General features: G+C 41.4%; 3 protein-coding genes across 6 annotated transcripts in view; all 3 read left to right on the forward strand.

Annotated features, from left to right (window-relative positions):
• The window catches only part of LOC110503536 (out at first protein homolog), a 35,219-nt gene extending 31,614 nt beyond the window's left edge, over window positions 1–3,605 (forward strand). The window contains exon 4 of the mRNA XM_021581907.3: window positions 1,040–3,605. Coding sequence (XP_021437582.1) covers window positions 1,040–1,317 — 278 coding nt within the window. The 3' untranslated portion in view covers window positions 1,318–3,605. The remainder of the gene's footprint in view (window positions 1–1,039) is intronic.
• Window positions 1,040–10,669, forward strand: LOC110503537 (TLC domain-containing protein 5). Of its 2 annotated transcripts, none has more exons than XM_036961971.2 (3): window positions 1,040–4,204; window positions 9,405–9,607; window positions 9,843–10,669. In XM_036961971.2, the coding sequence occupies exons 2-3, from the start codon at window positions 9,412–9,414 to the stop codon at window positions 10,373–10,375; spliced, it is 729 nt and encodes a 242-aa protein (XP_036817866.1). In that variant the 5' UTR covers window positions 1,040–4,204; window positions 9,405–9,411; the 3' UTR covers window positions 10,376–10,669. The 2 variants fall into 2 exon arrangements, with proteins under 2 accessions (XP_036817866.1, XP_090074226.1); XM_090218100.1 differs by having other exon boundaries at window positions 3,804–3,923.
• LOC110503538 (TLC domain-containing protein 5) lies at window positions 3,847–23,417 on the forward strand. Of its 3 annotated transcripts, none has more exons than XM_036961972.2 (3): window positions 3,847–3,923; window positions 13,420–13,622; window positions 21,763–23,417. In XM_036961972.2, the coding sequence occupies exons 2-3, from the start codon at window positions 13,427–13,429 to the stop codon at window positions 22,293–22,295; spliced, it is 729 nt and encodes a 242-aa protein (XP_036817867.1). In that variant the 5' UTR covers window positions 3,847–3,923; window positions 13,420–13,426; the 3' UTR covers window positions 22,296–23,417. The 3 variants fall into 3 exon arrangements, with proteins under 3 accessions (XP_036817867.1, XP_021437584.2, XP_036817868.1); XM_036961973.2 differs by lacking the exon at window positions 3,847–3,923 and adding an exon at window positions 10,522–10,657; XM_021581909.3 differs by lacking the exon at window positions 3,847–3,923 and having other exon boundaries at window positions 9,843–13,622.
• The last annotated feature ends 248 nt before the right edge of the window (window positions 23,418–23,665 follow it).

Below are 23,665 nucleotides of genomic sequence, written 5' to 3' on the forward strand. Positions count from 1 at the left end.
CAAAGATTACACTCTCCCTGAAAGTCTGTTTTGCTCCTAAAGCTCTTTTTCTATGAGTGTATTCTTGGCTCAACTTTAAACAATTACGTTTTGTGATAGTAGTTTTGCTGACTGAAAATAGCCATGTGTCTTTAGTTTATTTGTATTTATTATGGATCCCCATTAGCTGTTGCCAAGGCAGCAGATACTCTTCCAAAATTAAAGCAGTTTATACAATTTCGAAAACATTACAATATATTCAGACTGTGCCCTCAGGCCCCTATTCCACCACTAACACATATATGCAGTACAAAATGTGTGTGTGTGTGTGTTGCTTCACAGTCCCCGCTGTTCCATAGGGTGTTTAATTTTTTTACATTTAAAAAAATCTAATTTTACTGCTTGCATGAGTTACTTGATGTGGAATAGAGTTCCATGTAGTCATGGCTCTATGTAGTACTGTGCACCTTCCATAGTCTGTTCTGGACTTGGGGACTGTGAAGAGACCTCTTGTGGCATGTCTTGTGGGGTATGCATGGGTGTCCGAGCTGTGCGCCAGTAGTTCAAACCCACAGCTCAGTGCATTCAACCTCCTATAAATACAAGCAGTGATGAAGTCCATTTCTCCTCCACTTTGAGCCAACTTGCTCAATTTCCATGTTATTATTCAAGTTTTAGTTGAGGTTTAGGGTTTAGTTGATGATTTGTCCCAAATTCAATGCATTTAGTTTTAGAAATATTTAGGACTAACTTATTCCTTTATATTAAGTCCACAGTGTCTAGGCATAGATAATGTACACTGCTATACTGTAAACGATGTTGCTTGATGGTCATAGTGTACAGTGCATGGTGAACCATCTGAGTGAATAGAGAGAACAGCACTCTTGCATGACAAAGTTCCTTATTACTAGCCTGGTCCCATATTGGTTTGTGCCGTCTTGCTAAATCCTATGGTCATTGTCACAGAGGGAGTTGTCAAGACCGCACAAACAGAACTGGAACCAGGCTACCTTTTTATTAGAGCATTGACTCACAAATATGTTGCTTGCTGCAATTGTAGGAGTGGAGGGCTCCGTGTTTGAGATCTTGCCCCAGTCGGTGGACGTGGTCCCGGTCCTGCTGTCGTGCCGCTCTACGAGAGACGTATGGCAGCCCTGCTCCTGCAGCTTCAGCCTGCGCCTGGAGTGGTACCCCTGCCTGCTCAAGTACTGCCGCAACCGCGACACCACAGGCAAAGGCAGCCCCTACAAGTGTGGCATCAAAAGCTGCAGCAAAGGCTACCACTTCACCTACTATGTCCCCCACAAACAGCTCTGTCTCTGGGATGAGGAGACTTAGCAGCACACTAGCCGTGTGGTCAGACTCTTCCCCCCCCAACCCAAACAAACCAATGTTTTTATTTTATTCCCTTATTTAATTTGGATATCACGTTGGGAGTTCAGTTCATCCCAAAACCACTGGGCTGCATCCTGTCGTGAGATGATAGTAGTTTGATGCCTTACATGGAGAAGGTTGAAATTGAGACAAACATTTTTTTTGCAGAGACATTTTCTCTCAATAACTCCTTTTGACATGTCTATAGGGGACATTTCCTATAGTTTGGATATGATGCCTCCGAAGTGTCCAGGTACCTACTGTGACCTTAAATTACTCTTGCACGTTTGTGCCAATGTTGGGAAAACATCTCCAATATGGCGCAGCTAATAAAAATGACTACAAGAACCTTCTCTAATAAGGACACGTTTATGCATACGGCTGGACAGTGCAGCTTCTTTTCTACATTTCTTGCCCCGTGGGATGACTGTTGAAGGAACAACGTTCCCATTATATTGTCACAGGAAACCGTGGGATCGGAACGGTCAGTTAGACAATGACCTATGACGTCAATAACACAGCTTTAGCCAGCTCTCTTACTGGTCGATGGCAACTCAGGTTGCACTCGATAATGTGTCTCTGATGCTGGCATTATTTATTTGGTTGCAAGGTGAAATTATACAAGATTCTTATGTCTAAAATGGCTTCTCTTTAAAGTTTTACCTTCATCACATTTTTGTCTTTGATTTGTCAATTACAAGCTTAATTTCCTCCAATTCTGCATCTGTTCACAATTAGACAGAATTGTAGCAAGACATGATATACACAGTGTACAAAACAGTAGGAACACCTTTTCTAATTTTGAGTTGCACCCCCCCTTTGACCTCAGAACAGCCTCAATTCATCAAGGTATTAACTCGACAAGGTTTCGAAAGCGTTCCACAGCGACGCTTCCCACAGTCCTTTGGGTGGTGGACCATTCTTGAAACACCGGAAACGGTTGAGTGTGGAAAAACCCAGCAGCGTTGTAGTTCTTTCCCATTCATCCTCTGAATGGCACAAACACAATCCATATCTCTAGGCTTAAAAATCCTTTGTTAACCTGTCTTCTCCCCTGCATCTACACTGATTTGAAGTGGATTTAACAAGGTGACAGCGATAAGGGATCATAGCTTTCACCTGGTCAATGTCATGGAAAGAGCAGGTGTTCTGAATGTTTTGTACCCTCAGTGTATATTGTGAAAATTTGTTGGTGTTGTATTTAGATAACAGTCCAGAAATTGATGCTAATTTAATGTATGTTGAAGAGCAAGTTACTTCTATCTATTCTATTACAGTAGCTTCAATGTTTTTCTTCTGACAATGTGATTTTCTTGGGACCACATTTTCATGAGTCCCAATTCACAATGGAAGGTCACCTGAGTATTTATAAATTGTCTGGGGTTGAGAGAGAATGCCACTCAGTTGAACATCATTTACATCTCAATCACATGATTTGCCTTTTTACATAGGTTTCATTATGACAAACTGTTTCCAAGGTTGATTTGCTTATATTTCATTATTCTTTCCAAGTTTGTAGCTAAACCAAAGTAAAGATTCACAAAGGAAATATTCTCCAAGGAAGGGCTAAAGTTGCAACCTATCGGATTTGATTTCTGTCCAGAGCCAGGCTGTGTTGGATCTAATGCTTACTCAACTGCCTGGCCACTTTCATTTATCATGCAATACTTCCACCCCCTTTTTATGCAATGGATAGCTCCTTTTTTCCTTTCAAACTCCGACACATGGATTATTGAGAAAAAAAACCCTGTCTAACCATAGTCAGTGGAACTCTTTTACCACCATTGTCAGTTCATTTCATTTAACATCACAATTTATTATAAATGTACATGCAGGTCTTGATTTTCACTTTGTGATTCCATTCCACACGGAACACTTTGTTCAGGTAGGACTACAATTATCAGCATTCTGTAGGAAAAAGTCACATTTTGTTCCACATAAGATCACTTGTCTGCTATCCGATTGCTATAACTCATCACGTCATTTTACATCATGAGTAGCCCAATGTGTGTTTAGTCATATTCATTAATAACTGGCACCTAATTATGTTTAATTCTCCTGATTTATTCTGTCACATGCTAATTCCATGTCTTTGTTCACTTTGTTTGTATATGACCTCTTCCCAACTGACAAACCAAATGTCTTTTTTTTTTTTTTTTTACCTTCAAACTGGCCATTCTATGGTAACCTATGTGCCTTAACGCTTAAATTGATTTTTTGCTATGTAAAACTAGAATAAAATCTCAAACATATTTTTCTATGAAAGAGTGGTGTACGCTCTTCGCAAACAACACCACAGAAAAATAGTGCAATTTACCATTCAATATTTGGCCTTCCATAAAGACAAGTCTTTCGCACTGCACTTTGAGGGGGAGGGGTTATTCAGCAAAAATCTGAGCAGATTCTCAGTCTTCAGAAAGGTGTCGGTGAATTTTCCGTCTCTTATCAGGCTCCAAGTACAGTAAATATACCAGCAGATGGCGCCACAACCCCATTCTAGATGGCAAGTTGACAACTAGACACCACCCGTCGACGATAAAGCTGCTGCTACATTCGGAACCAGGCTAGCAGTAATTATATATTTCTTTACTTACTGAGTGTTGGAAACTAACTCACTAATTTCGTTTTGGGTTGGGCAGCAATCTGCAGCACCAGTTGCTGACACTGCAAGGTGGGGGAGTAGGCTATTGAGATTAGATGCTCGAGAGACATTTTTTTGTTGTTGATGAGCCGAGCAACATGGACACAAAGAACAAAAGATGAAGTGACTCACCCGAAGGAGCATGCTGGCCACAAAGAGACAGAAGATTAGATGTCACCGACATGAACGTGCAAGCGGCGCAGAAATAAGGTGATGTTACAAAGTAGTTATTTCGCATTGTTATGTTTGCCAATATTTGATAGCTTGAGGAGGCTCGCTATCCAAAGCCTGCCTCATCGAACTGACCTTGTATAGTCTAGACGGCTCATCAGGACTCAAATGTATTCACTTTTAATGTTTTTAGCTCAAATATTCATCTTCATTAATGGCTCGGTTTCAAGCCATCTCGCCAGTGTTATTTTCTCTATTTGCTATAGAGCCCCAGCGTGGAGGTGTCATAGTACCCATAAAGCCTAACGGTCAAACAGGGAAATGGATCCAATCGTCTTTCCACCATTTTTCCGTAGGGGATTTTAGAATAACTTAAGGGCAGTGTTTTGTGTGGACTTACCCCGGCGTGACGCATTGAAAGCTCTCGGATAAGTTGACTTATCAATATTCGGCTCTATTTACTCTGATTAAAAAATGCTAACCGCAACATTCAAACGAGGCTACAAAGAACTAATGGAACTGTGTTGACGTCAAAATCGGGGGTGTGAACTAGGTTTCTATTCAAGCGTTGCTCGACATGGTAATGGCTCTATAGTATTGGAGAAAAGTTTAAAAAACTGACCCTCCGTTACATCTTGACGTGTCATGTCGTAACGTACAGCACGCATAAAGCAACTATTTCTGTCTTACAATCTCTCTCCACCAGGTGTAGCACTTCTATCATCCTTTAAAAACAAGGGGGATACCTAGTCATTTTTTTCATTGCATGCGATCATCATTCTCAAAGCCGATGTTTACTTCTACGATCACTTTAGCACCGCCCCAAAAACCCGATTCAAATTCGACAAACCTTCAAATAGGTTTGTAATGACATTTATATAAACTCTTTATAGTGTTTTATTTACATTTTAGATGCTTTAAGTTGGACAGATCGAGTGAAAAAAAGCCATTTCCCCACACATCTCCTCTCCTCACTACCACGCTGTTGGAAATGGGAGAAATTGTTCTTTACAATGGTATTAACATTACAGTTGATCTGGAAGTATTATGTTTTTGGGGCGCTAAAATAAGGGCAATTGTACGGACCAAGGCGATGTACGAGTTTACGTTAGACATCGTGCAGGTCCTTGCAAGCTCCTGCATGTCATCTCTAGCTGACACCTTTGCGAACATGTATTGTGTCAATTTAAGACTTTCACAAGACATTTCACAGAATTGTTCATTTTTTAAGAATTGTAGCCAATTCATTGATTACTACATTTCACCAACTAATGTTAGTTATTCCAGAGATTCTTACATTTGCCTCGATTTGGCAATCTTATCCAGATCATCATGGCATTTGTAGTTCTTTATGATAGCCACATTAGCAGATAATTAGCATTTCATTTTGGGGGGGGTGAATATATTGATAAGTCAGCTTGTCCTAAAGAGATTTGCACGGTTATCAAAACGTAAGCCTACAAGAAATACAGCCCTTATTGTAAGTGTTTCTAAAATCCCCTATGGGAAAAATTTGTGGTGGAAAAACGATTGGAACCATTTCCCTGTTTGACCGCTAGGTTTTATGGGTATTATGACTCGTACTGTGGTACCCTATACTAACTAGCAAGCCAGCTGCTCTCTCCCCTTCTGCACTGATGTCAAAACAGCTGAACAGGGGAAAATATAGCTAGCTCTATAAATAGTATGCCAAATTCATGATATTAATAATAAATAACAATTTACATTTGGATATTCTTTTTTATTACATAATGTATGTATAGGTGTATGAAAAAAATTATAAATGGATACACTAGCTTGCTTTGACAGTTTAGTGGCAGAAATGGAGACTGTCTGCAGTGCAACCTGATCTCAGAGCATTTCATATTATTTTGTACAAAAATCTTAGACACCGCATTTCTTATTATTTATTTTGTTATTTATTTTTTACCTTTTATTTAACTTGACAAGTCAGCTAAGAAATAATTATTATTTACAATGACAACGGACAACGCTGGGGCAATTGTGTGCCTCCCTATGGTACTCCCAATCATGGCCGGTTGTGATACAGCTTGGAATTGAACCAGGGTCTGTAGTAACACTGAGATGCAGTGCCTTAGACCGCTGCGCCACTCGGGAGCCCATGATATATTTCGTATGGTTTGTATTAATTTGTGAATGTCGATCATCCATTTGGTATAATATGTTACGAATTTGCTAAACATACACTACCGGTCAGGTTTTAGAACACCCACTCATTCAAGGGTTTTTCTTTATTTTTACTATTTTCTACATTGTAGAATAATAGTGAAGACATCAAAACTATGAAATAACACACATGGAATCATGAAGTAACCAAAAAAGTGTTAAACAAATCAAAATATATTTTATATTTGAGATTATTCAAATAGGCCAGGTCATCTGATGCAGCACTCCATCATGCTCCTTGGTAAAATAGCCCTTACAAAGCCTGGAGGTGTTTGGTCATTAACCTGTTGAAAAACAAATGATAGTCCCAGGAAGCCCAAACCAGATGGGATGGCGTATTGCTGCAGAATGCTGTGCCATGCTGGTTAAGTGTGCCTTGAATTCTAAATAAATCGCAGACAGTGTCACCAGCAAAGAACCATCACACCACCTCCCCCATGCTTTACGTTGGGAGATCCGTTCACCCACACCGCGTTTCACAAAGACACAGCGGTTGGAACCCAAAATCTCAAATTTGGACTCGAGACCAAAGGACAAATTACCACCGGTCTAATGTCTGTTGCTCGTGTTTCAAGTCTCTTCTTCTTATTGGTGTTCTTTAGTAGTGGTTTCTTTGCAGCAATTCGACCATGAAGGCCTGATTTCACATAGTCTCCTCTGAACAGTTGATGTTGAGATGTGTATGTTACTTGAACTCTGTGAAGCATTTATTCAGGCTGCAATTTCTGAGGCTGGTAACTCTAATCAACTCATCCTCTGCAGCAGAGGTAACTCTGGGTCTTCCGTTCCTGTGCGGTCCTCATGAGAGCCAGTTTCATCATAGCGCTTAATTGTTTTTGCGACTGTACTTGAAGAAACATTCACATTTCTTTAAATGTTCCGTATTGACTGACCTTCATGTCTTCAAGTAATGATGGACAGTCATTTCTCTTTGCTTATTTGAGCTGTTCTTGCCATAATATGGACTTAGTCCTATTTGGTAAAAGACCATCTTCTGTATACCCTGATTGGCTCAAATGCATTAAGAAGGAAAGAAATTCCACAAATTAACTTTTAAGAAGGCACATCTGTTAATTGAGATGCATTCCAGGCAACTACCTCATGAAGCTGGTTGAGAATGCCAAGTGTGTGTAAAGCTGTCATCAAGGCAAAGGGTGGCTATTTGAAGAATCTCAAATATTAAATGTATTTTATTTGTTTAACACTTTTTTGGTTACTACCTGATTCCATATGTGCTATTTTCGTAGTTTTGGTATCTTCACTATTATTCTACAATGTAGAACATAGTACAAATAAAGAAAAACCCTTGAATGAGTTGGTGTTCTAAAACTTTTGACCGGTTACAAATTCCAATTTGTTGTGGCTAATGTTACCTAGGCTAGAGGTAAAGGTTTATGTTAGGGGAAGGGTTAGCTCAAAGGTTTAGGTAACATGCTAAGTAGATGAAAAGTTGCTGAAATGCTAAAGTTGTCCATGATGAGATTTGAACACGCAATCTTTGGGTTGCAAGATGTTTGCGTTATACGCCCATCCATCCTGACCGACCACCCTCCTATTGTTTTTGCCTTAAATAACCTGTCTTGTGTAACCATACCAAACATAACATACAGTGTATATATATAAAAGTGTATGGACACCTCTTCACATTTGTGGATTCTGCTATTTCAGCCACACCTGTTGATGACAGGTGTATAAAATTGAACACACAGCCATGCAATCTCCATAGACAAACATTGACATTAGAATGGCCTTACTGAAGAGCTCATTGACTTTAATGTGGCACCGTCATAGCATGCCACCTTTTCTAACAAGTCAGTTCGTCAAATTTCTGCCCTGCTAGAGCTGTCCCGGTCAACTGTAAGTGCTGTTATTGTGAAGTGGAAATGTCTAGGAGCAACAACTGCTCAGCCGCAAAGTGGTAGGCCATACAAGCTCACAGAATGGGACCTCTGAGTGCTGAAACAGCGCTTAGAAATGGTCTGTCCTCATTTGCAACACTCACTGCAGAGTTCCAAACTGCCTCTGGAAGCAAAGTCAGCACATTAACAGTTTGTTGGCAACTTTATGAAATGGTTTTCCATGGCCGAGCAGCCGCACAAAAGCCTAAGATCACCATGCACAATGCCATTGGACTCTGGAGCAGTGGAAACCCATTCTCTGGAGTGATGTGTCACACTTCACCATCTGGCAGTCCGACAGACTAATCTGGGATTGGCAGATGCCAGGAGGACGCTATCTGCCCAAATGCATAGTGCCAACTCTAAAGTTTGGTGGAGGAGGAATAATGGTCTGGGGTTGTTTTTCATGGTTCAGACTATGCGCCTTAGTTCCAGTGAAGGGAAATCTTAACGCGACAGGATACCATGACATTCTAGACGATTCAGTGCTTCCAACTTTGTGGCAACAGTTTGGGGAAGGCCCTTTTACTGTTTCAGCATGACAATTCCCCTGTGCACATAGCGGGGTCTATACAGAAATGGTTGTTGAGATCGGTGTGGAAGATCTTGACTGGCCTGGACCTCAACCCAATCGAACACCTTTGGTGGGATGAAATTGAACACAACATCGAACCAGGCCTAATCGGCCAACATCAGTGCCCGACCTCAGTAATGCTCTTGTGGCTGTTTTGGAAGCAAGTCCCCACAGCAATATTCCGACATCTACTGGAAAGCCTTCCCAGAATAGTGGAGGCTGTTATTGCAGCAAAGGGGGACCTACTCCACATTTGAGTGTCCCAGACTTTTATTTACTATGTTACGTCTTGTCTATGAGACCAGGATGTACTGCCCCAGACACAATTACTTTTGGACTTGTTTTGAAACTCCCCTAAAGTGTGCTAGCATGAAATTTCTCCTTACCAACCAGTGTATCATGGTCTCATTTCCCAATAAAAACACATGAGACCTCACCAAATCCTCAATACTCAGACTGGCCAGAACACTACAACTGCTCAGTTCAGATAAACATTGTTTATCAGTTGCTTTGAATTTTAACAAGGGTTCATTGAAAGGTAATGTATTTCTGTATTGTACTTGTGTTTTTTTGTATTTAGCTGAGGGATGACATCGCTGGCTGTCGGCGTGGTCCTTTGTCTAACAGGCTGGATCACTCTCTACACACTACTGTGTAACACCAATGGCAGCCACGGTTCTGAGTGGAATTGTAGGCTGGTCACACTGCTCCATGGAATCCTGGCCGTCTGTATAACAGCATACATAGGCTATGTGGATGGACCTTGGCCCTTCACACATCCAGGTAAGATGCTCACTATCTAATCCCACGTAGGCGGTACAGGAGCAGCACTATCTAGTCCCACATAGTGCTGCTCCTGTACCGCCTATCTAATCCCACGTAGTGCTGCTCCTGTACCGGTGGTAAAGTTGGTATAGGAGCAATTTTTTTTGGGGGGGGGGTCAGTATACTTTGATATATGTGTGTATGTTGCTAAGCATAAATAGTGTTTACAATAACGTTGTGATCTTGATTCCAGGCACAAAGAACACTCCCCTTCAGATCAGTGCTATGGTCATTAGCCTGGGCTACTTCTTCTTCGATATGGGCTGGTGTGTTTACTTCCGCACCGAAGGCCCGGTGATGCTGGCTCACCACACCATGAGCATCCTGGGTATTTTGTTGACCCTGAGCTTGGGAGAATCAGGCATCGAGTCCTGCGCCGTGCTCTTTGGCAGTGAGATCACCAACCCCCTGCTGCAAACTCGCTGGTTCCTGAGACAGTTGGGTCGCTATGAGAGCCTGACAGGGGAGGTGGTGGATGTTCTGTTTGTAGTGCTATTTGTGTTCATGCGCATAGTGGTTGGCGGGAGGATGTTGTACTGCGAGCTCATCTCCCCACGGCCCAGGTTAATTATAAAGTGTGGGGGAGTTGCCATGTATGTGCTGTCCTGGGTGTTCATGGTGGACATTGGTCGTTTCGCCTACCGCAAGAGTCAATCCAAATACAGACGCTGGAGAGACCAACACAAATTGGCTGCAGTTAACGGACATGTCGGAAAGGCCGACTGAAAGACTTCCTTATCATTAGAAGATGAATAAAAACATCCAATGTTTATACTAATAGAAGTTCTTTAACAAATGATTAACTACCAATGATTGTGTATGATTATTGGGGAGTAGTCTTTGGTATTCAGCTTACACTTGTACATTATTGTGCTCAGTTCAGGAAAACCAAGATGCTCAGTTTAGACATACACTGTTCATCACTCACTTTGGGTTAATAAACTGGGTGGTTCGAGCCCTGAATGCCGATTGGCTGACAGCCGTGGTATATCAGACCGTATGCCACGGGTATGACAAAAACATTTTTTTTACTGCTCTAATTACGTTGGTAACCAGTTTATAAAAGCAATAAGGCACGTTGGGGGTTTGTGATATATGGCCAATATACAACTGCTACGGGCTGTTTCCAGGCACTCCGTGTTGCGTCATGCAGAAGAACAGCCCGTAGCTGTGGTATATATGCCATATACCACACCTCCTCAGGCCTTATTGCTTAATTATAACACAGGTTCATTAGAAGGTAATTTACAGTACCTTCAGAAAGTATTCACAACCTTTTCCCTCATTTTGTTCAAGTAAAATTCTATTTCTCACATGCTTTAAGACAACGGGTGTAGACTAACAGTGAAATGCTTACTTACGGATCCATTTCCAACAATGCAGAGTTAAAGATAGAAAATGTAATAAAAAAATGAAATATTAACATAAGAAATAAATACACATTGAATAAGGAGTAAAAATAACATGGATATATTAGCACGTAGAAAATAACATGACTGTATAAAGGGAGTACCAATACCGAGTCGATATGCAGGGATACGAGGTAATTGAGGTAGCTATGTACTGTACATATAGGTAGGGGTAAAGTGACTAGGCAACAGGATAGATAACACACACGCTGCTGCTACTGTCTGTCTTACAGCCTGAATTTTAAAATTGGATTCAATAGAGATTTTTGGTCACTGGCCTACACACAATAACCCATAATGTCAAAGTGGAGTTGTTAGAAATGTTTACAAATTAATTATAAATGAAAAGCTGAAACGTCTTGAGCAGTGGTGGAAAAAGTACCCAATTGTCATACTTGAGTAAAAGTAAAGATACCTCAATAGAAAATGACTTAAGTAGAAGTGAACGTCACCCATTTAAAGTACTACGTCAGTAAAAGTCTAAAAGCATTTGGTTTTAAATATAGTTAAGTATCAAAAGTAAATGTAATTGGAAAAAATATACTTAAGAATCAAAAGAAAGTATAAATAATTTCAACTAGCTTATATTATGCAAAGCAGACTGCACAATTTTCTTGTTTTTTAAAATGTATTTATGGATAGCCAGGGGCACACTCCAACACTCAGACATCATTTACAAACAAAGCATTTGTGTTTAGTGTGTCCACCAGATGAGAGGCAGTAGGGATGACCAGTGATGTTATGTTGACAAGTGTGTGAATTTGACCATTTTCCTGTTCTGCTAAGCATTCAAAATGTAATGTGTAATTTTGGGTGTCAAGGAAAATGCATGGAGTAAAAAGTACATTATTGTCTTTGGGAATGTAGTGAAGTAAAATTAGCGAGAAATATAAATTGTAAAGTACAGATACCCCCAAAAAACTACTTAAGTAGTACTTTAAAGTATTTTTACTTAAGTACTTTACACCACTGGTAATGAGTCAATAAGTATTCAATCCTTTTGTTATAGCAAGCCTGAATAAGTTCAGGAGTAAAATTGTGCTTAAAAAGTCACATAATAAGTTGCATGGACTCACTCTGTGTGCAATAATAGTTAACATACTATTTTTAAATGACTACCTCATCTCTGTAACCCACACGTAAAAATATTTTGTAAGGTTCGACAGTTGAGCAGTGAATTTCAAACACAGATTCAAGCACAAAGACCAGGGAGGTTTTCCAATGCCTTGCAAAAAATGGCACCGATTGAGCATGGGGAAGTTATTCAATACACTTTGGATGTTGGATCAATACACCCAATCACTAAAAAGATACAGGTGTCCTTCCTAACTCAGTTGCCAGAGAGGAAGGAAACCGCTCAGGGATTTCACCATGAGATCAATAATGACTTTAAAACAGAGTTTAATGGCTATGATAGGAGAAAACATTGTAGTTACGCCACAATACTAACTAATTGACAGAGTGAAAAGAAGGAAGCCTGTACAGAATTTAAAACATGCATCCTGTTTGCAACAAGGCACTAAAGTAATACTGCAATAAATGTGGCAAAGCAATTATGTTTGTGGCAAATACAATACAACACTTTTTACTGAGTACCACTCTTCATATTTTAAAGCATGGTGGTGGCTGCATCATGTTATTGGTATGCTTGTAACCGCTAAGGACTGGGGAGTTTTTCAGTATAAAAAAATTAACTAAATGGAGCTAAGCACAGGCAAAATCCTTGGCTAAATCTACACTGAAGCTGTTCACTAAGAAGACAGTGAATGTTCCTGAGTGGCTGAGTTACAGTTTTGACTCTCATCTGCTTGAAAATCTATGGTAAGACCTAAAAAGAATAATGGGCAATGTTGCACAATCCAGGTGTGGAAAGCACTTAGAGACTTACCCAGAAAGACTGACTGTAATCGCTGCCAAAGGTGATTCTAACATGAATTGAATACTCATCTAATCCAGATAAATTTGTTTTGTTTTTCATAAATGTTTTACAAATGTTAGAATTTGTCTTCCACTTTGACATTAGAGTATTTTGTGTAAATATTTGGGGAAAAAACAAAATTAAATCAATTTTAATCCCACGTTTCAACACTACAAAATGTGGAAAAAGGCAAGGGGTGTGAATACCTTTTTGAAGGCACTGTATTTCTATATTGCAATTATGCTGCATTTTACAGAACATTTACTAACATAAAATGTAGGCTAATCGGACTTACTTGCACAAATCTTGAGCATAGCTGATATGGTTGGTGATGGTAGAAAATGAAGGGGTCATGCAATCTTATGAAACTTCTACAGTGTATTTGTGTGTGTGTGTGTGTGTTGGTCATTTAAGTGGTTTTTGTTTTGTTTTTGTGTATTTAGCTGAGGGATGACATCGCTGCCTATTGGCGTGGTCCTCTGCCTAACAGGCTGGATCACTCTCTACAAACTACTGTGTAATAACAATGAAAGCCGTGGCTTTGAGTGGAACTGTAGGCTGGTCACACTGCTCCATGGTATCCTGGCGGTCTGCATAACAGCATACATAGGCTATGTGGAAGGACCTTGGCCCTTCACACATCCAGGTAAGATGCTCACTATTTAATTGCACTGAAACAGTGTAATCGTTTCCATGTAGAGCGCTGCTTCCATACAACCATTCTCTAAACATGGTTAAGTTGGTATATAGGGGTCGTTCCATGTCATTTAGCAAGCCATGACACCACCATCTCATATTGTTCTGAAATCATTTCTGTAGTTGGACACGGGTAAGATTAGTATTTTTGTAAAAACATGTTTGTTTAGATAGCTTAATTTCTCACAGATCAAATTCTAATTGATTGCACTCAAATTGGCTTCATATAATATTCAATAAATGTAGTACCTTGCATCTGAATTACACAAGTTTTCTAACAATGCGTAAGACAAGGAATCCAAATAAATTGTTAAAAGCCACCCACGGACCTCACTCCAATCCCAACCCAACAAGTATACAGAATCAGTTCTCTATTTGACATGTAGTATGGATCTGCGGCTCAGAGTATTGTTTCTTCATCTTATCTAATGAATTCTCAGTGAATTTGGTGCTTTTTTTTTGTTCGGCGAAATTAGTCATTAAAGTTGTTTGGTTTATGTCCTATCCTATGTCCTGATACCAGGTTCTGACCACTAGATGGTACTGTTCCAGGATTATATAAATAGTTACGCTAATACACTAATTGTGATATACACTGAGTGTACAAAACATTAGGAACACCTTCCTAATATTGAGTTGCACCTCCTTTTGCCCTCAGAACAGCCTCAATTCGTCAGTGCATGGACTGTACAAGGTGTCAAAAGCATTCCACAGGAACGCTGGCCCACATTGACTCCAATGCTTCCCACAGTTGTGTCAAGTTGGGTGGTGGACCATTCTGGATGCACACGGGAAACTGTTCCGCGTGAAAACCCGGAAGCGTTGCAGTTCTTGACAGACTCAAACCGCCAGGCATCTACTACCATACCCCATTCTAAGGCACTTAAATAATTTGTCTTTCCCATTCACCCTCTGAATGGCACACATACACAATCCATGTCTCAACTGTTTCAAGACTTAAAAATCATTTTTTAACCTGTCTCCTCCCCTTTATTTACACTGATTGAAGTAGATTTAACAGGCAACATCAATAAGGGATTATATTTTTCAAATGGATTCACCTGTTCAGTCTATGTCATGGAACACAGTGTATACATGTAAACGGGTAATAGTGACCAGTAACAGGACAAATACAAATAGATAATGGCAATCAATAATCAATGGACAGCAGCGTAATGGAGTAATACATTAAATCAATAATAATTTTAGCAGGACCATAGGTTGTGTCTGTTAGACCTGTGGATTGTGGATGGGCATATATAGAGTCAGTGTGGATAGTCTGAGGGAGAGCAGTAGGGGGATAGAAGTTGTTTAGGAGTCTGTTGGTCTGAGCCTTGACGCACCGGTATAGCCTGCTGGACGGGAACATGGAGAACAGTCCATGTCTCGGATGGTTAAAGTCTTTCTCAGAAACCGGCTGGACCACCCATAACTGCCTCTGTATGGCTTTCCGGTCGCAAGCAGGGCAGTTGCAATACCAGAGAGTAATACAACCAGTCAGGAGGCCCTCAATGGTGGAGATGTAAAAGTTTCTCAGAATCTGATAGGTATGCCAAATCGTTTCAGCCTACGAAGGGATAAGAGGCTTTGCCGTGCCTTCTTCACAACATTCTGGTGTGAGAAGACCATGTTAAGTCTTCAGTGATGTGGACACAGAGGAACTTGAAGCTCTTGACCTCTCGCCTGTTTCCTGTAATCCATGATCAGCTCCTTGGTCTTGCTGACATTGAGGGAGAGGTTTGTTGTCCTGGCAACACACTGGCAGTTCTCTGACCTCCTTCCTGTATGCTTTCTCATCTCCGTTGGTGATCAGGCCTACAACCGTCGTGTTGTCAGCAAACTTTATGATGGAGTTGAAGATGTGCGTGGCCACATAGTCGTGGATAAACAGAGTACAGGAGGGGGCTAAGCACACACACTTAGGGGGCCCTAGTGTTCAGAGTCAGCGTGGCGGAGGTGTTGTTGCCTACTCTAACCACCTGGGGTCGGCCCGTCCGGAGGTCCAGGATCCAATTGCATAGGGAGGTGTTCAGTTCCAGGGTCCCGAGCTTGGATGGCATTATGGTGTTGAATGCTGAGCTGTAGTCGATGAACAACATTCTCAAATAGGTATGCATCTTTTCCAGGTAGGAGAGGGCAGTGTGGAGTGCAATTGAGATTCCATTGTCTGTAGATCTGTTGGGGCGTTATGCAAATTGGAGTGGGTCTCAGGTGTCTGGGATGATGAAGTTGATATTTGCCATGACCAGCCTTTCAAAGCACTTCATGATTACAGATCTTAGTGCTATATGCACATGGCAGTAGTCATTGTGGCAGGTAGCTTTAGAGTTCTTGGGGACAAGAATGATGGTGGTCAGCTTGAGACATGGGGATTACAGACTAGGACAAGGAGAGGTTGAAAATGACAGTGAAGATGCCTGCAAGCTGGTCTGCACATGCTCTGAGAACGGCCTTGCGAATGTTGACCAGGTTAAAACCTTATTCACGTAGGCCTAGGCGAGCGAGATCACCAATTCCTCTGGGACGGCGGAGGCCCTCATGCACAGCTCTGTGTTGTTTTTGTCGAAGCGGGCATAAAATGTATTGAGTTCGCCTATAAAGGCGGGAGTCTTGACCCCGACGCTCTACGGAGCAGAGGTGATGCTTTGTGTTGCTAGCTATTCTCTCAAAGCCGACACCGAGGCACCAGCTCGATGCATCGAAGCAGAATTCTTGGAACACATTTGTTCCACTTGTATACAATTGTGTGAAAATCCGTTCCTTGCACACAGATTCAGTGCTGTATTCAGGATGTCATTCCACCTGTGTCAACAGTATGAGAAACATCTCCTAGCCTCGGATGAGCACACTCTTTGCCTTCTTTGCTTGGGAGCTGAACATGCTCAAGCTGCTGCACAGAGTAGCAGAAATTCACACCGAGAGCATTGATATCTCGACTTGAGAGCTTTGTGGACGGAACCTCCGGACTGTCATCAGATGAATCTGCCACACAGATAATTGATCGTAGACCTTCCTCTGCAAATCATTCCAAATGCTCCAGGTCAAATGACAGGTCTCACTCCCCTCGTGATCCACTGCCCAATCAACGCCGTCGCTCATCCTCGCCTGGGCACAAATCTCACTGCACTGAGCTGCGCAATGAGATTATGTCACTGGGCAGTCACATGGCAAACATGGAGTCCACCCTCGAGCACGTCATGGCCAGACTTCCACTGCCGGTACCAAACTCAACCCCTACCTCTGAACAGAGTGTGGTTGTTGAAACCGATGACACTGATGTACTGTCCACAAGAGCTTCCCACTCTTGTGCCACAGACAATGATCACTCTGATGATGGTATGCACCGTGGCTCTAGCATCTTCCAGTCCCAGCCTGTTGGCCTGGCAGTAGCAACACTCTTTTTCTGCCATCTATTTCCTGTGTTTGAAGGGTGAAAAATCCACTTGTCACTTAAATCTCGCTGTATTGATTGCTTTCATTTTACTCTTTCATACTCTTTTTGTTTAAATTTCGGTGCATCTAATTTGTAGCAAATTAACTTTAAATTACACAAATTAACACCCATCAATGTGTTAATGGTATGTTAAATCCCAGACAAAGCTTTCGCATTCTTATAGATGCAACGAAAAGACAATGTAGTCTATTGAGCCCATTTCAGTCATTACCGGAGTGTGTTTGACAGGTCATTACAAACATTTCCACGGTGTTGGAAATATATAGCAACGCTTAAGCCCCGCCCACCTGAGGATCTGTCTTTTTCAGCCATCTATTTCCTGTGTTTGAGGGGTGAAAAATCCACTTGTCACTTAAATCTCGCTGGATTGATTTCTTTCATTTTACTCCTGCGACTCTTTCATACTCTTGCTTCTGCCTGTTGTTTTTTCCTGTAAACCGTGGAAATGTTTGTAATGACCTGTCACACACACCCCGGTGATGGCTGAAATGGGCTCAATGAAATACATTGTCTTTCCGTTGCATCTATAAGAATGCTAAAGCTTCGCCTGGGTTTTATCCTCTACACTTACATCACAAGAAATAGAAGAAAGATAACTTTATTTTGATGGGTATTATTTTTTTGTGTAATTGAAAAAAATCTAATTTGCTACAAATTAGATGTTCCTAAATTAAAGCAAATTCCAAAAATGAACACTTATAGTGAGTGTTATTATGTCTGATCTCGCAAACGATGTAAAGTATGTATAGACAGATGTAGTCTAGATCCAAGCGTGTTGATTTTTAATCCGAGTGTATCCTGCTATTGGCACACTTGTTGAATTATGCAACAGAACGTGACCACATCACCAACAAACTATCATGGTTCAAACACACCAAGACATTTGTGAAGAGAGCACAACAAAGCCTATTCCCTCCCAGGAGACTGAAAGGATTTGGCTTGGGTTCTCAGATCCTCAAGTTAAACAGCTGCACCATCGGGAGCAACCTGACTGGTTGCATCACTGCCTGGTATGGCAACTGCTCGGCCTCTGACTGCAAGGCACTACAGAGGGTAGTGCGTGCGGCCCAGTACATCACTTGGGCCAAGCTTCCTGCCATCCAAGACCTCTATACCTGGCGGTGTCAGAGGAAGGCCCTAAAAATAGTCAGACTCCAGCCACCCTAGTCATAGACTGCTCTCTCTGCTACCACATGGCAAGCAGTCCAAAAGGCTTTTTAACAGCTTCTACCCCCAAGCCATAAGACTCCTGAACAGCTAATCAAATGGCTACCCAGACTATTTTTTACTTAACACTTATTTTTCTTAAAACCGCATTGTTGTTTAGTTAAGGGCTTGTAAGTAAGCATTTCACATTTTCATGGTTGCAGCCCTGTTCCACCCCTTTATCTTAATGTATTCATATATGCAAATGAGGCACATTGTTTTCTTCATTTGAACATAAAATATCAAAGAAATGCCTGATACCATTAGAACATGTATGACTATGCAAGACTATCTAAGAAAAACATTTGAAATTTGACCAATTGAATACCTGAATTCCCACCACCCTGAACTCCATTCATTATTTGTCCATAAAAGTAAAATGTTATGTGCTATAATTCACTCAATACCTGATGGATTCTAACAATTTGGAGTATCTTCGTCCATTGTCCAACTGTTGCAATTATTAGAATTGTTTTTAAAACCTAACAATTTTTGATGACTGTTGCTACTGGCAGTGACACTTGACCAAAAATAATCCTCTGAAATCTTTGAGGGAGGCAAGTGGGAACCTCAACATGGAGCACGCCCCTTTCTGCCATGGTGTCCACATTCAAGTTTGATGAATTCAGTTCTTCAAAGACTGAGACATGCCTCCTGTTCAAAGACTTTGTGCGCGAGCTCCAATGCACATGGAACACGCCAAGTCAAAAAAAACTCCATGCGAAGCAAATCACTTAGCTACACTTCATGGTACAGACGAGAATGGTTTTGGCCATTTCCCCCGTATGGACAAATCATTTGCTTGACTTGTTCTGCCTGCTTCTCTCCGTCACAGTTCAGACCAAGAGCTGCCTAACAAACGATGCAAGGCATTTGATCACTTCCTACGCAGGACACATGACAGCACCGCTTCAGCCGCTAGGCTTGGCAATTTAGCAGCAATACTGGCCTTCAGTCAGAAGTAGCTGCGGACTATAATATTAGGACCATGAAAGAACTGTCTACAGTGACCGATCTGCTCATCCAGTGCCTTCAGAGCAATGCTCATATGGTTGGGAAGACTGGCTGCATGTGTGTTGCACAGCACCACCTATAGTTAGCGAAGCCCAAGCTCCCTGACAAAGAGAGAGTTCCACTCTTAGGTATACCGATATCACCTAGTCAGGAGTGGCCCAAGTGTCTAAAGGAGGACAGAGAAGCACATATAAATGTGTCAGCCAGCAAACCATTTCTCCTGTCCCAGGCCCCCCAACTGGGATGCCCCCCCAAAAAAACAGGCTCAGACAGGCTGCACCTGCTTGTTGGTGGAGGAACATACGTTCTCAGTCCTACTGAAGAGTTTCTAGAGAGCAATACAATGGTGGTGCGTAGCACTTCAAACTCCCGGTGGAGTTCTCCTCCTAAGCGCAGTTCACACCCAGGTGATTTTGATTACAGACATAATCCGACAGGGATGGGGAGCAGTCTTGAACCAGTAAGGGGTTTGTGGTGTATAGTCCGCACCATAAACAACAGCTCACATCAATGTTCTGGAGCTCAAGGCGGTTCACCTTGCACTCCAGCACTTCCTCCCAACATGTACTGATACGGGCAGACAACATGACAGTGGTTGCATACATCAACTGCCTTGGCGGACTGAGGTCAATGACACTACACCAGGTAGCAAGGGGCAAACACACTACTTTACATCCCTCAAAGCAATAACCTGCCGGGGCCAATCTGTTAACCTTGCGAGACTCAAACATTGTCCGATGTAGTTCTCCACGAAGGGTCCAGCAGGCCCACTCAGGGTCAACGCCCTATAACACCGATCGCCGAGGGGGCTGCCCTATGCCTTTCCACCAATTCCCTCGCTCCCTCAGATCTTGAGGAAGCTCATTCTTGAGAACAAGTCAGTTCTACTTGTGGCTCCACATTGGCCACAGGGTCACTGGTTTTCAGACCTTGTACAGCTGACAACCTCCCAACCATGGGAACTCCATCGTTGGGCGGACGTCCTGTCACAAGTGAGGGCTAGCTTTCACACCCCAAAACCCAGCCCAGTGACGTGGGTGTGGCACCTGAATGTGACCACCTTGTAGCTGCAGGATTACCCTCCTTGGTAATTGATATAATACAGGCAGTAAGGGTATCCTTTACACAAAGACTTTATTCCTACAAGTGGAAGTGGTGTATTGCCCATGCAGAATCGCCTTTTTCCTGACCAATTTATGACATTTTGACTTTTCTCCAGATGCTTATTGCTGCAGGGAAGTCCCTATCTATGTTGAATGTGTGTATGACAGACTCCCCATTTCTTACAGGGGTGTTATGAGTTGTATACACTTTGCAGGATTAGGGGATTGAGTGACTATCTTGCCGCAACCAGATAATGATTTATCAAACAGAACAGATTATTGTGTGTTATGGGGAGAACACCTAAGGTACATTGCAGTAGGTACACCAACTCCAGATGGCATGGTAGCACACTCCACCAGGGGTATGGCCACCTCATGGGCCCAGTTCAGAGGGGCCTCCCTGGAATCAACACCCCTGACTTTCACGAGGTACTACAGACTCAATGTTATGTCCACACCAGCAGTGGGGTCTGTGGTTCTGGACACGGCACGCTCTCTCAACCCAGATAAGCGATCGCACTTTGAACCTTGTACATACTTATCAACAATCAGTGAGATGGATGTTCTATACAGAGGGCTTCCCCTCTTGGTGTTGTTACACCTAATTAAAGCATCTCATGTTTAAGTTTAAGCTTTCAGCGTGTTTGTGTTTACAGTTGTATACTACAGTTGACATATAATCCACCTTGTTGGGTTAATATTTTCTGTTACAATTAATCAATCCTTTGACTAATTGAATCAGGTGTGGCAGTTTAGGGTTAAAACAAAAATGTGAATTGTCTGTGGGGGCCTAAGGAGAGCTTGCTGCTGTGTGGATACAATGACTTCCTAGGGGCTCATCTGGACTAAGGTTTAATGGTGAGGTATCCCACTCTGTTGCTGAACCACCTGTTTGGTACAGCAACCCCTTTACGAAAAGAGAGAGAACATTACGGATTTAGCCCTGGTTCTCTGAGTAGAGTAACGGATCGCCAAGCTTTCATGTCGTTCCTCCACCTCTGTGGAATTCAAGTCAAGTAATTGACAGTGTGTCACGTCACACCGCCTTTTATAGTGACAAGTCACGTGGATACAGTAAGGGAATGGCGTGACTGTAAATATCTTTTATATTAAGCATCTCATCGCGTGAAGGGGAAGGAGTCCCCATAGGTCATTTGTCGACCTGTTAATCTACTCAGAGAATTAAGTTTACATCCAAAACTCAAGGTTCTTTATGTAGAGTTTCTTGCCAAGTATACAGTAATTGGATGTGTGTATGACAATGTTACTAACCATGAAGACTGTTTACAATAACGTTGTGATCTTGATTCCAGGCACAAAGAACACCCCCCTTCAGATCAGTGCTATGGTCATTAGCCTGGGCTACTTCATCTTCGATATGGGCTGGTGTGTGTACTTCCGCACAGAGGGCCCGGTGATGCTGGTCCACCACACGATGAGCATCCTGGGTATCTTGTTGACCCTGAGCTTGGGGGAATCGGGAATCGAGTCCTGCGCCGTAATCTTTGCTAGCGAGATCACCAACCCCCTGCTGCAAACTCGCTGGTTCCTGAGACAGTTGGGTCGCTATGAGAGCCTAACAGGGGAGGTGGTGGATGTTCTGTTTGTGGTGCTATTTGTGTTCATGCGCATAGTGGTTGGCGGGAGGATGTTGTACTGCGAGCTCATCTCCCCACGGCCCAGGTTAATTATAAAGTGTGGGGGAGTTGCCATGTATGTGCTGTCCTGGGTGTTCATGGTGGACATTGGTCGTTTCGCCTACCGCAAGAGTCAATCCAAATACAGACTCTGGAGAGACCAACACAAATTGGCAGCAGTTAACGGACATGTCGGCAAGACCGACTGAAAGACTTCCTTATCATTAGAAGATTAATAAAAACATCCAATGTTTATACTAATAGACAACCTTAATACATTTAATGGTTGTGTAAGCATGGGGTTAAAGTCAACCCATTCTTTAGGCCTATATGGTTAAATGGGAATATGTTGGTATTTAACTAACACTTGTACATTTAAAAAAAAAAAAATTAACAAGTGCAAGAGAATGATGCAAAAGCATCTTCAAAAATGTACAACTGTAGAAAAAACAATTGAGATATAGTTTGTCTTTTGAAACCAAAGGACCTAGTGCCAATATGATGAACAGATGTATTTCACAACCTATTTACAATTAACTGTAACCTAATAGTATGTTCTTCTAACCTTGTATCCAGCAATAAGTTGACTATTGGGAAATAGGCACATAACATTCCCTAATCCTCATAGGTTCGGCAACACTTTTTTGAGGCAGTGAAATTGAACCAAAACTGTTTCTTTCCTTTTGCAGTATTTTGTTGTATGCAGTAGTTTTTCTGCAGAAATGCAACTTTTTATAAATATTTTGTAATGTTTTGAGTCAAATTTTTCTAATTTGAGTCTTTGTCTAATTTGAATTGTAGTACAATTTATAAGCCATTTAAAAACATTCCATTTGGTTTTTAGGAAGAGGTTTATTAACGCTCGCTGAGATTGCAGTGTTACATGACACTGGCTTTTATATAACATACAATTCAGTAAAAAGCTACATGTTTCTTGTGATAACTGTCTTTCCATTTAGCTACAATATGGGTTTTTCATTAAAGCGAACCGCAACAAATCCGTAACACGTGGAACAAAGTAATTGTGTAACATACTGTAATAGTATGTTTTTGTGGCATTCCATTGCTTGATTGGGTGTATATTAGTCATTGTAAATTAGTTTAAAATAACAATTGTTGTGTGCATGGTATTGCTTAAAATGTTCCAGTATGATGCTAAGTCACATTTCCCAATATTGTATGCATTCATATTTGAAATTCACTACTTTTCGATGAAATATTTCAATCTGGTGCCTCAATAGTTAGATACCATTCCACATACTGTATGTCAACATTCACTACCCCTGTGTCTGTGATAAAGGAGAATAAATATGTGTGCCTTTGTGACTTTATACATGTTCAAATGTAATGTTTACTTTTGTGTTTTCAATAAATACCCCGAATACAAATCTGGTATAAAAATATGTGCTGTAATATCAAGTAAAATACTACAGCACATATTAGGCATATATATATATAGTATAAAATATTTCTTAGAAAAATTTGAACAGATTTATTATTATTTTTACTCAGGGAACTACTACTTTGCCACTTGTTAGAATTTACTTTAAATGAGTTATGTTAATTGTATTACAACATA

The sequence above is a fragment of the Oncorhynchus mykiss genome, chromosome 24, assembly GCF_057628025.1.
Source record: "Oncorhynchus mykiss isolate SJ-2025 chromosome 24, ASM5762802v1, whole genome shotgun sequence".
NCBI classification, from domain to species: Eukaryota; Metazoa; Chordata; class Actinopteri; order Salmoniformes; family Salmonidae; genus Oncorhynchus; species Oncorhynchus mykiss.